A 10,893-nucleotide genomic window follows, 5' to 3' on the forward strand; every position below is an offset into this window, starting at 1 on the left:
AACTTCTGCTTCTTCAAATAATACAACCTTCCATAAATACTTTGCTACAATTTGTCATTTCAAATGACAAATACTAATCTTATTTCCCGCATGATGGTTTTGCTCCCTGTAAGATTCTGCATATTGTCTGTATTACTCTCCTAGAATACACTTTGGTGTATATTACACCTCCTTTACCCTAAGACACCTAACCTCAATTATTCCTTTCATGTGACAAGTGATGGCCAACCTGGTGTCATTCCCTGCAGAGTTTTGCATACCGTCTGAATGAATCTCTCTGGAATACACTTTGATATTTTGAAGTGCAGTCTCCCAATGGGTTGCCTCCACCATAATGAATGCCACACTTAATTTCGGTTTGTCATTTTAAAATACCCTTGATCATACCTGAATGTGAAAAGCATGTTTAGCATGTAAAGAAATTAACAGTTCCACCTTTCTTTACCCTTTAGCATGAGAATAATTAAATAGGTGTTTCGACACAGCTCATTCTCCTTTTATCCATTTAATCTCCTATCATATTTTTGGTTGTCAAAGACTACAATGTTAAATTTTCAACTACAAGAGCCTGGCTTCCACATATGTGGGCATCATTTTTCTCAGAAACTACTACATTATGTAAAATGATCACTTTGTTTTTACATTCATCAGGTCCCAATAAGCCTAAATATCAAAGAGAAACTAAGAATGCATGCTTTGCAAGAGTCTGGGTCTTGGGAGGTCAAATACACTTGTGATTTGAAGTCTTACCATACAAAAGGACATCACACCTTAATCAGTCTGTTGTTATTAACAAACAACTGAAGTTGTTTGGTGGTGCACTTTTGCATATTGTCTATTGTATGTAAGAAGCGGCTGTTGCAAATCACGAAAGAACACTTCTGAATCAATAAGTCATTTGATTTCAAATATTTATTCACAGAATGTGTGCAAATGCCAAAATGAATGTCACATTGCTTTGCTTGTTCACAAAAGATTAAAGTTCATAAAAATGCCTTAAGTGCAGCTCAAAAATCAACATTTAGTCTCTCAATACTGATGTCAGCACAGTCCAGTCTTTTAGTCTTTTTTTTTTAGCCATTCTCCTTCCGGACAGAACAGCATCATTCCCATCTGATGAGCTCCAGTCCAGCCTCCGCACTCTCACGTCCACCTCTTCACAGTCTGATGCAGGCTTGCCCACGCAACTCCAACGTCTTCTCACTAATCATTGAGTGGGCGGTTGGTTACCACACTCACGACGCCTCTAAGACTGCTATCACGCCACACCGCGGAGGCATCCCCTCCCCCTTTTTACTGGCTTCTGAGTTTTTTCTTCCTCAGGGTACATCCGCAACATCCAGACCCAGAATGCACTGGCTGGTGGGCTGTTTACCCCCTCTACACGTGGAAGCGGGATTGGTCAGGGAGTAGGGAATGACATGGTTAGCTTCCATTCCAACCACGTAGCCTTTCAATCCTGGCGAACAGAAGGCGGAAAGGCCCGTGACACCCCCGAGTGAAGCCTTGACTTTCTTTCTCATCATCGTTGTCGATGCATCTTCAAGTGGTTGGGGAAGAATGAGCGACTCAGCGTTCAGGGAAGGTGATGGTGGGAACCCAGTCGCACATGCTGCGGCTCTGCTCGCAAAATAGACTCAGTTTGTCCAGAGCTGGGTCCTTCCAAGGATTAGCACTGGGGGTCTGCATTGGGAAAAAAGATAAGGAAAAACATTTTAAAAAATGCAATATTTGTCAACATATTGACCGTATTCGACATCAAATCAATTTAAAAGCGGATGTTTTACAGCCATTGATTGTGCTAGATGTCCAATCCATTTGCAATAGTAGTGGTCATTGGATTGAATGTCTATTGCAGTCAATGGCAGCCAATAAGTGAATTCATCAAACACCATGCAAGCTAATAAAAGGTTGATGATGTGATTACATTGTGCAAAAAAATCAAAGTGCTAATATGTCCTACTTTGTTGCATTGAAAAAAAAACCCTACATTTTCAAAGCAAGTCTAGTGGCAGCCAAAGAGTTAATAGGCTGTAAATTCAACCACCTGCTGCATTTTATAAAAGTAAAAAGCACATGTCGCCACTATATCATGACAGAAACATGTGTCAATTTATTATAAATGGAGCACATCTTTTAAAGAGGCTAATTATTTATAGTAAATGTGCATTGGACGTGTGCCCAGTGAGTGACGTCATGAGCTGTAATCTTTGAGTCACGGCAGCTCCTTGTCATTGACCATATAAGGCACAGAAAGAAATAAAACAGCTTGTATCTAAAAAAAACAAACTGGCTGATCTAAGAAGGAGATTGTAAGACTGTCTCTTACCGTGACGAGGATGCAGTGGGCGTCCTTGGGTTCGCCGCCCTCATCGGCGCCCACCAGACCGGCGAGGCGCTCAATATCGGTGACGCGCACCACGTTGATGTCGTTATCGAAGCAAAAGGCCTGAATGAGTGTAAAATGAATCTGCAAGGCGATGTCGCAGGCATGTTCCTGCTCGGTCGCCAACACGCAGAAAGCCACGCTGTCAGGATCGCTGTTGGAGAAACAAGAAAACGGGACGGTAAGACATCAATCGTGCAAATGCAATCCGCACAAAAAACGCTCCAATGCATAAAAAAAGATACTCACACATTCATAACTTTGGCCGACTCGTAGACACCGACTGTCAAGTAGTCTTGCTTCTTAGCAGCGATCAGCAACTCCTCCAGTGCTGTGCCTGCACTTTGCACCCTTTTCCCCACAAAAACATCATTTCATTAGACGACTGCGCCGTTTACACCAAACACCGATTCACATTGGGTCCAAAAACTCACCTTTCGTTGTGTTCCATCGTGCTTTCCTGTCCTCGGATCTCCTCAAGAGTCATAGTTATAATCCACGTGTAATAAGTGATGCGATGAGCCACGGGATCAGAGTCAGAAGACAAAAAAAGGCGAGTGGAGCTCGTGTATTCCAATGCAGTGAAGTGGTTTCGTTTCTCTGGTGATATTCTGAGATCGGAGTGAGCTGTTGGAGCTTTTATAGGCAGCCAGGCTCGGTTTCTCGGCAAGGGATGGGCTTTTCCGCTCACGCTTCTCTCGGATTGGTGCAATGAAAGCCGGCAAGAGGAAAGCACCCCCCTCCAACCTCCATCCTCCACCCTCCACCCGCATTTACAGCTCAAGGTTTGTTGACAAGCCCACGCGGGGAAGGATTACGAACTTTCAAGAAATCCCCCCACCTCCTTTTTTTGCCTTTGTCAACATAACCGCAAGTAGAAAAAAAACACGTTGAAAAGGGACAGTGAGATATGAACTCCCAGCAGTGTGATTGCGCAGTCAAAATCGATCAAGAGTGTCGTGTTGTCACTTTATGGATGATTCGAAAGTCAAAATCGGTGCAGTGCAAAACATGTTTACACCTTGTTTGCTTCTTATCGTGTTTTCCAGCATTCCAGGGAAAGTATTTTTTTAAATGACCCCACCATTAATTGTTTAGCCTCCACATGTTTACCATGTTAAAGTGCTTGAATAACAAACGCTGTTTTTGTTCATATTTTTTTTAACAATGACATATTATGAAATGATCTGATTTCGGCATGTGAATATGATTATGTTGATTTTTCCCTACAGTTGTTGTGGAGATTTAGAACGCATGAGAAGGGTTCATGCAACCTTTCTAAAGTGCAGGACTTTCCCAGCTCGGGGGAATTAAGTGGCTATAAATAGCTCATTTTATAACAAACTTATTAGAAGCCAACGAACGTCTCTTTGGCTCCAATAAACAAACTTACTTGCATGGTAGTGTATTGGAAAAAAGCATGCTACCCCGCTGTTTGTTGCATATTTCACACTCTCCTGTGCATGCATATTTCACACTCTTCTGTGCTATGAATACCTGAGCGTCATGAATATCTTAAAAATACAGCTATATGCGGAATTCGCCTAATTAGTTAACCTCAAGGTTGTTATCAGTTGTCGGACATCTTGTGTCGGTGCCATTCGATAACAACAACATACTTGATAGGGGGTGTACTTTGAAATTCCTATAAATTGGTCAATTTTACATTGATTTTTGAACAGCAGGGTCAACGATTTCAAACTTTAGTTAACTAACTAACTACTTGGCAATAATTATACATATTATCCAACGCTTAGCCTGAATCAAAGCCATGTTAATACGATAGTCCTTGTGAAATCCTTAAAGATCTCCCTGAAAACATTTGAGTAGCGAAAATAACTCACATTAGATGGAATTCAAAAGAAGCCAGCAGAATAGGGCACTGCTTGAAGATGGCCGAGAGTTACTAATGCCACCAAATCTTGCATTTCTCAATCAGCACTCTGTGATAACAATACACGACTCCCTTTAATTAGATATATTACCCTATTTACCAGTCTGTCGCCACGCGTGTCTTTTATCCGCAGGGGCTTTTCCTGAAAATGCAAATATCCCCCAACCAGCCCTGCAGCCTTTATTATTAATCCCCAATTGAATCATTTGTAATAAAATAAGTTATATATTAAATGCATAAACTCGCATTGAAACTTGATCTTTTTCTTTTCAGCTTTATTAAAATTTAAAAATCAAAAGCAGTCTTAAAACTAAAAACACATTGCAGCAGGTTGCATCAACTATGATAGATAACAATTTGTTTATTCATTTATTGCCCTAGTGTATTTTCACCCCTAACGCCAACTCATTGAAAGACAAACAAGCAAAAAAAAAAAAAAAAACTATGGGGGCTTTAAACTGAACTATGTAGTATATATGTATGTTATTCCATTTTTTTAATCGACAGACTTACAGCGCCACCTCCAGGCCATTCAAATCGTGACCTTTCCTCTACAGACTAGTCCGGGCTTGTTGCTTTGTAATCATGAGTCATATGATGGCGCTGAGTCACCTGCCTCCACTTCCCCCTTAAAAAAGTCGCTGATGTCATGTCTAATGCAGTACAAATGTTTGCCAGGCACGGGGTTTAGCTGCACCGTTGATGTGACAAACCAGACTTAGATGACGTCTGAGATATAAAAGGATTATCGTAAGCAATCAAAGTGTGCCCCTTTGAAGAAAGTATTTCTGATCCAAAATTCGAATCAGCTTTTGGATGGAGATATTGTATGTGTATGCAGTATTTCTATCCTTGTCATGTGTGATCTATTACATAATATTATGTTGTTTGTTGTTTTTAAATGAAAAATAGTGCCTGTGTAGAAAGCTTGTGATCATCTATAGAGGCATAAAGGACTTTAGGTAGATAAAAATTTTATTGACATAACATAAAAGACCCAATGTACAGAAGTTATAATCTTGTTCATATTAATTACATTCCTTTTTTCTTAAATCAGTGCCTTTCCTCTACTCACAATTAAAATATCATCAGATCATAATACAGAACTTACATGCCCATTACTATTTATAGTTACAGGAATCCACTGAAAATGCTTGACTAGCAGAACAGGTCATTGCAATTTGGGTGTGGTAAGATACCTGCAAAACCTTTTTTGGCAACATTTTTCTTAGCACAGAATTAAGAATGCAATATGGACGGATATAGTATATATATAAAAAAAGATGGCTCCACATCTTAACCGGGTATCATATGCCATCACATGACTGTTCACACAAAAGAACAGAAACCCTTGCTACAAGGGAAACGCTTAACAAGTCATCTACTGTACATGGCCAAATGCCCCGCAATGGCTTTGTCGTGCAAACGAGACAATTCACTTTAAATAAGCAGCCTATTCTTCTATAAAGCAATGAATGGTGGAATGCAATTTTAGCCTTTCATGTTTGGGTGCATTATTTACCGACATATCATCATCGATTTACTTTGTTGGGAGATCTGGGCCTTTTCAAATAAATGCATATACGTATGTAAATACAAGACTGAGAAAGTCCATTTTGATTTTCATAACAAGACTGCATAAGTGCAAATAAAGTAACAGTAGTTCCCAAAAACCAATTAAAGATTGACAGGAATTCCCATTTATATATACAAGTACAGTAGCACCCTTAAAATTGTATTATGACCACTTTCATCAGATTAATTGACTTAGAAATGCCTAATTATTTCAGTTTAAAACAAATGTTATAAAACTACTGTAAATTTGGTGTTGCCGGGCTTATTCCTCTCTATTTAAATGTGCCTGTCCCAATGTTGTTTGTCTCAAATAGAAACAATAGTATTATATATTATGGCTCCATCTAGTGCTGGTCATGTATGCAACCACACTTACATCTCATCTGAGCGATGCTGCTGTAATATGACAGACGGAGGATTCCGGTCTATCCACTTTGCTTTGGACGCCGGGACCTCATATGACACAGTGTCAGCCACTACAGAATCTTGCGTGGATTCTTGTAAGCCACTCGGCGTCACCTCTCCTGTCTGCGGTGCAGCAGGGAAATCAGTCGAAGAGTTGCCGTTGATAGCTGTCTCGGAGTCGGACTGATCAACTCGCTGGTAGTCAGGGGTGTGATTCTTCTTACTGTCTCCAAAAATTGTGTCCATGTTCTCCAGTTCGGCTTGAGGCAGCAGATTAAGATCTGGCTCATTGTCTTCGGGTTCCAAGTATGCGATTGCGTCGGTGCTCTCTGACGGCAGCGAACGCAAAGTTCGGGAAATGACTGTCATTGTGAAGTAAAAAACAAAACAAAAGAAAAACAGAAGGATGGTTAGTAGAAAATTAAGTAATAAGCATCTTGATGGCAGCTTTGAAAAAAAAACAGATGCAATGAAACGTTTTCTTTTTCTTTGTGGTGATAACATTGTGTCTTTTTTTAATGTGAGGCAGTGGTAATAGATTTTCCTCTAGAATTTTTTTCAAGGAACACAACAGCCTTTCATTTGCGTATAAATGACATCTGAAAAACTGGGGCCAATCACAACAGGGAACCCACTAGAAAATGTACGTATGTTTGTTACAATGATCAACTTTGATCGCGAGCAGATGGGATGTATGAAAATCCACATGCTAAAAGTGGCTAGGTTATTTATCAGATTTAGGTGTGTACAATTAATCATTGAAATTTGACCAATTAATAAATAGGTAGCTTATTTATAACAAAAAATATCTATGGTTTGTTCAAATGTCCTTGTTTTTTTATGTTAAAAACAGTCATATGTGATGCATAGTCGTCCCAAAATATTAAAAGTTAATATAATATAAAAATTTAAGTTAACAAATAATAATATTTATGAATCTGTTTTTATCTTTCTGCAATGATTTGAGTTTAGTTGGAGAGCACTTACTTGAAGAGGGAACGTAGAGCTCCTTTTTGTCCGCTTTGCTTCCAAACGGATTAACAGACGGGAAGATGATGAGACAAAAAGAGAGCAGAAACACCTGGAGGATGGAAATCATACAGTGATGAACAAAACGGAAAGAAAAAAGTTAGAAATGATGAGAGACTTTTTTTCTCACCATGACACATGTGCTTGTCGTGCTGGCCTTCAATGTGGACATCTTTACGACAGCCTGCAGTTTCCTCAACTGCTCAATTAAAGAGCTGTCAGGGGGGAAAAACTGAAGTGAATACACGTGCTACTTAAGAAAAATGTGAGATAAGGCTTCTTTAAGTGTTCTTACATGTTCTGTTTCTGCAGCATTTGGACTTTCTTATGCAACTCCGCATTGTGTGCGGTGCAGACTGCGACCCTGAGAAACACAAAGGTTTCAATCATTTTATCATAATCAAGTTAACAATAAAAAAAGCCCTTTTTCAAAGATCATAGCAGTGATTTTATTTGAAAAATAAATAACACTAACACCCCAGTGAGTGATTATTGTTAAAAGGTAGCAAAGCTTTAAAGCTAATCACTTGTCACCGGCTCACTCATGTACAAACAGGACAACAACAAATATTCTCCTCACCTGTTCTCCAAGCCATCCACGTAAACCTTCTTCTTTTTGCGACTCTCCTGTGCGGATTGTTTGTTCCGAATCTTCCTCCTAATTCGCTTCAGGGTCCGTTCCTCTGCCTATATACATATGGGCAGCTTTAGATTCACAATCATTTAAGAAGTATTTGTTGAGCATGGTTACCTTTGTAAGAGGCATGTTTGTGGGAATGGATGCTCCCTCTTTGGCCAAAAGCCGCTTTTCCTCCTCAGAGAGCGCAATCTCCTTAAAGTCAAACTGCAAAATAGTCCCAAAAATAGTTTGCACAAATTGTCATGCATTTTCCAATATGGCATGAATCTTTTTTCTTTTTAATGGACTCACTTGGTCTATGTTGTCGGGCTGCAGGCCTTCCAGCATTGAGTCCTCAATGGCCAATGTACAAGGTAGCTCTGTGGCATAATCGCTGCCAAAGTCATTCGGCATTTCCTCGGTAACCAGATTATCTGTGGTGGTTATTAAAATAGTCATGAACATTTAAATCTGGAAAAGGAACTACCAAGTCTACCTACAAAGAATGCTCACTAATGTTTTCCACAATGAGTTGCAACATGTTTTTTTTAGCAGAATAAAGAAAACAAGTGGAGGCCCTACACCATGGGTAGGGAAGCTATGGCTCGAGAGCCATATGTGGCTCTTTTGATGGGTGTATTTGGCTCTCCGCCTTTTTAAATCATATTATTTCTTCATTAGACTCTTCTGAATCCATTTTCTCATTGATACTCATTGATTAGAACAGTGAACTAATGTTCTCAAAAGAATTCAGACTTTTTTTTACTTTCAAAGTGGTGAAATGAATAATAAATGCTCACATTTTCATGTATTTTTACTTTTACTGGCTCTCGAGGAATAATGTTTGAAAATATGAATTGATTATGGCTCTCTTTGTCAAAAAAGTTCCCGACCCCTGGCCTACACTTTAAGAGTATTGACTAAAATGAGAGTTTAATGCCTGCATGATTTGATATGATAAAAAGTAAGTAATGGATATTGTCACATACCCAGATCAATGAAGATATCTGTGTCAGGCTTCTCTGCCCAAACACTCTGCAGAAGATCCATGTCCTCATTTCTGCCGCTGATTAAAGAGTAGCTATGATCTGCTTGTACTCTCAAAGCCTCAGGATTCTCTGCCTGCATCTCCTCTGCAACCAAGTCGGGCTCAGAGCACACCGGGCTCGGATTGGAGTAGTTGGGACTGTGCAAGAAATTGATGTCGCCGCCCTCGGGGCACAATGGGTTGACATTTCCCGTGTTGCCAGCGTTGCTGCTGGTGTCGGAGATGCCGCTGTCACTGCCCAATGGGGACTGTGAAGGACAAATGGTGTCCATGTTGTTCCCTTCTTGCAACAAGCTAAGCACCTGAAGCCAAAGAAGCAATGATCAAACATGTAATATTTGAAACATAATCGAGACATTTTTCATTAATCACACACTTCTTAAAACTGCCCTCGATATCGTCATGCAAAAGCCAAACAAGCAATAAAAGCTGATTGAAGTGTTTTAAAAACAATCGCAATTCTGAACTGTTGCTCAAGTGTGAAATAAATAAAGCAACAATTAAGTAAACCCCCATTTTTTATATTTTTTTTCAGAAACTCACCTGTCTTGCAAGCTCGAAACGTTATAATTACTTTTATCATAATTAAAAAACACCCTCAGCATAATTATCTAACTGGCTGGTCATGCATTAGAACGGTGCTTATGCCTTACAAAATTTCAAGATATGGCGAGTGCTGACACCAGCAAAAACATTTTTTACAACTTCCTATCTTGCTTCATGTATTAAAAACAAAGATTCCAAACTCCTTACATCACGGTCAGAGGACCACGAGTCAATGAGGCTACTGACGTAGGCAAAGAGCGGGTCTTCAGAAGACCCATTCTGGCCGTCATCAAACTGCAACCGAAGCAACTCTGCTCCATCCATGTCGACCTGGTCCAGGACCCCAGTGATTGACATCTATGATTGATATTTCAATAAAAAGAAAGCATTAAACTAAATGACATGTTATAACAATCAGTAACTGCACTACTTTCAGCATCCATTGGGAGGAATTTACTTTATGTTGTCAATAGGAAGTGGCAGGAATCTAACAGGATGCGCTGAAAGTAGTGACAGCAACGTTTACAAGTGTGGAACCAAATATTGCATCACTCTCAACATGAGCTCATTGTTGATCAGGACACGCCCCCCTCAAGCTTGATCACACGTTGTGCATGCAATATCAACAAAAATGCCGATTGAAAATTTCAAGTAAATACGTATACTAATTTATAGCGTGCTTTTAATTGCGTCATATTGATTGCGGCTAAATGGCATGTGTCATGCAAAATACAAGCAATTTAGCATTTTGCATTAGCGTTTCTACACCCGATCCAAAAACGAAACAAGTAGGAAGAATATTGAAGAGACGCGCATTTTCCCCTCTTAAAAACATTTAGACTACAATAACCGTCATCTTATAAAAATAGATGATTAGCCTTTATCTACAAGGTGGGGGCGTAAATTAGCATTAGCTTGACTAACGCGGTGGCGTTCTGGTTTTACGCGGATATTACATTTGTAAGAACCTTTAATCAACACGAAGATAGCTGTGGAAGTCAAATTTCTTACCACTGAATGTAAAATGCGACCAGATTGGGTGTGTTTAGATTTCGTCGCTTTGTGTTCGTTGTTTTCGCTGTGCTTTTTCCTGTCAATCTGCGTTTCTAGTTCCGGTTTGCAAGCGGCTTCCAACGAGGCAAAAAGTGCGTCATCGCGTAAAAATCTGATACGTCGTTAGTACATTGAGTGCATCATGGGAAATGTAGTCTCGTGTATTTCCCTTTTCAAATTCAATTCGTTTTCAATGGCTTTTAATTCTCAAACTGTCAAAACCTACTACACAAAATAAAGGTTGTTGTTTTTTAAAGCAGATAGACTTTCCAGAGATGTCTGTGGCATTCTGCTATTGTTATTCAACTGAACAAACATTTATTTTCCTTAATTCTGTC

The 10,893-nt window shown here is 39.6% G+C and overlaps 2 protein-coding genes across 2 annotated transcripts; both read right to left on the reverse strand.

Moving 5' to 3' along the window:
- Positions 1–894: 894 nt before the first annotated feature.
- On the reverse strand, positions 895–3,115 carry LOC144195751 (growth arrest and DNA damage-inducible protein GADD45 gamma-like). Its single transcript, XM_077715574.1, has 4 exons — positions 2,821–3,115; positions 2,636–2,737; positions 2,330–2,540; positions 895–1,683 (listed from the first exon to the last, which is right to left on the reverse strand). The coding sequence occupies exons 1-4, from the start codon at positions 2,871–2,873 to the stop codon at positions 1,570–1,572; spliced, it is 480 nt and encodes a 159-aa protein (XP_077571700.1). The 5' UTR covers positions 2,874–3,115; the 3' UTR covers positions 895–1,569.
- A 2,122-nt stretch (positions 3,116–5,237) lies between these two features.
- LOC144195884 (uncharacterized) lies at positions 5,238–10,646 on the reverse strand. The gene is made up of 10 exons (XM_077715752.1): positions 10,514–10,646; positions 9,710–9,859; positions 8,898–9,258; positions 8,221–8,342; positions 8,041–8,133; positions 7,870–7,976; positions 7,585–7,653; positions 7,420–7,504; positions 7,248–7,341; positions 5,238–6,622 (listed from the first exon to the last, which is right to left on the reverse strand). The coding sequence occupies exons 2-10, from the start codon at positions 9,857–9,859 to the stop codon at positions 6,228–6,230; spliced, it is 1,476 nt and encodes a 491-aa protein (XP_077571878.1). The 5' UTR covers positions 10,514–10,646; the 3' UTR covers positions 5,238–6,227.
- Between the last annotated feature and the right edge of the window lie 247 nt (positions 10,647–10,893).

The sequence above is a fragment of the Stigmatopora nigra genome, chromosome 4, assembly GCF_051989575.1.
Source record: "Stigmatopora nigra isolate UIUO_SnigA chromosome 4, RoL_Snig_1.1, whole genome shotgun sequence".
Taxonomy (NCBI): domain Eukaryota; kingdom Metazoa; phylum Chordata; class Actinopteri; order Syngnathiformes; family Syngnathidae; genus Stigmatopora; species Stigmatopora nigra.

Bases quoted from the DNA above. Each gene is read 5' to 3' on its own strand.
- LOC144195751 (XM_077715574.1), bottom strand. From the start codon at position 2,873: ATGACTCTTGAGGAGATCCGAGGACAGGAAAGCACGATGGAACACAAC. The intron at 2,738-2,820 runs GTGAGTTTTTGG...TGTGGGGAAAAG, and splicing joins ACGATGGAACACAACGAAAG to GGTGCAAAGTGCAGGCACAG. The intron at 1,684-2,329 runs GTAAGAGACAGT...TTCCCAATGCAG, and splicing joins CCCACTGCATCCTCGTCACG to ACCCCCAGTGCTAATCCTTG.
- LOC144195884 (XM_077715752.1), bottom strand. From the start codon at position 9,859: ATGTCAATCACTGGGGTCCTGGACCAGGTCGACATGGATGGAGCAGAG. The intron at 8,343-8,897 runs GTATGTGACAAT...TAACCACCACAG, and splicing joins AGATATCTTCATTGATCTGG to ATAATCTGGTTACCGAGGAA. The intron at 6,623-7,247 runs GTAAGTGCTCTC...TCACAATGACAG, and splicing joins GCTCTACGTTCCCTCTTCAA to TCATTTCCCGAACTTTGCGT.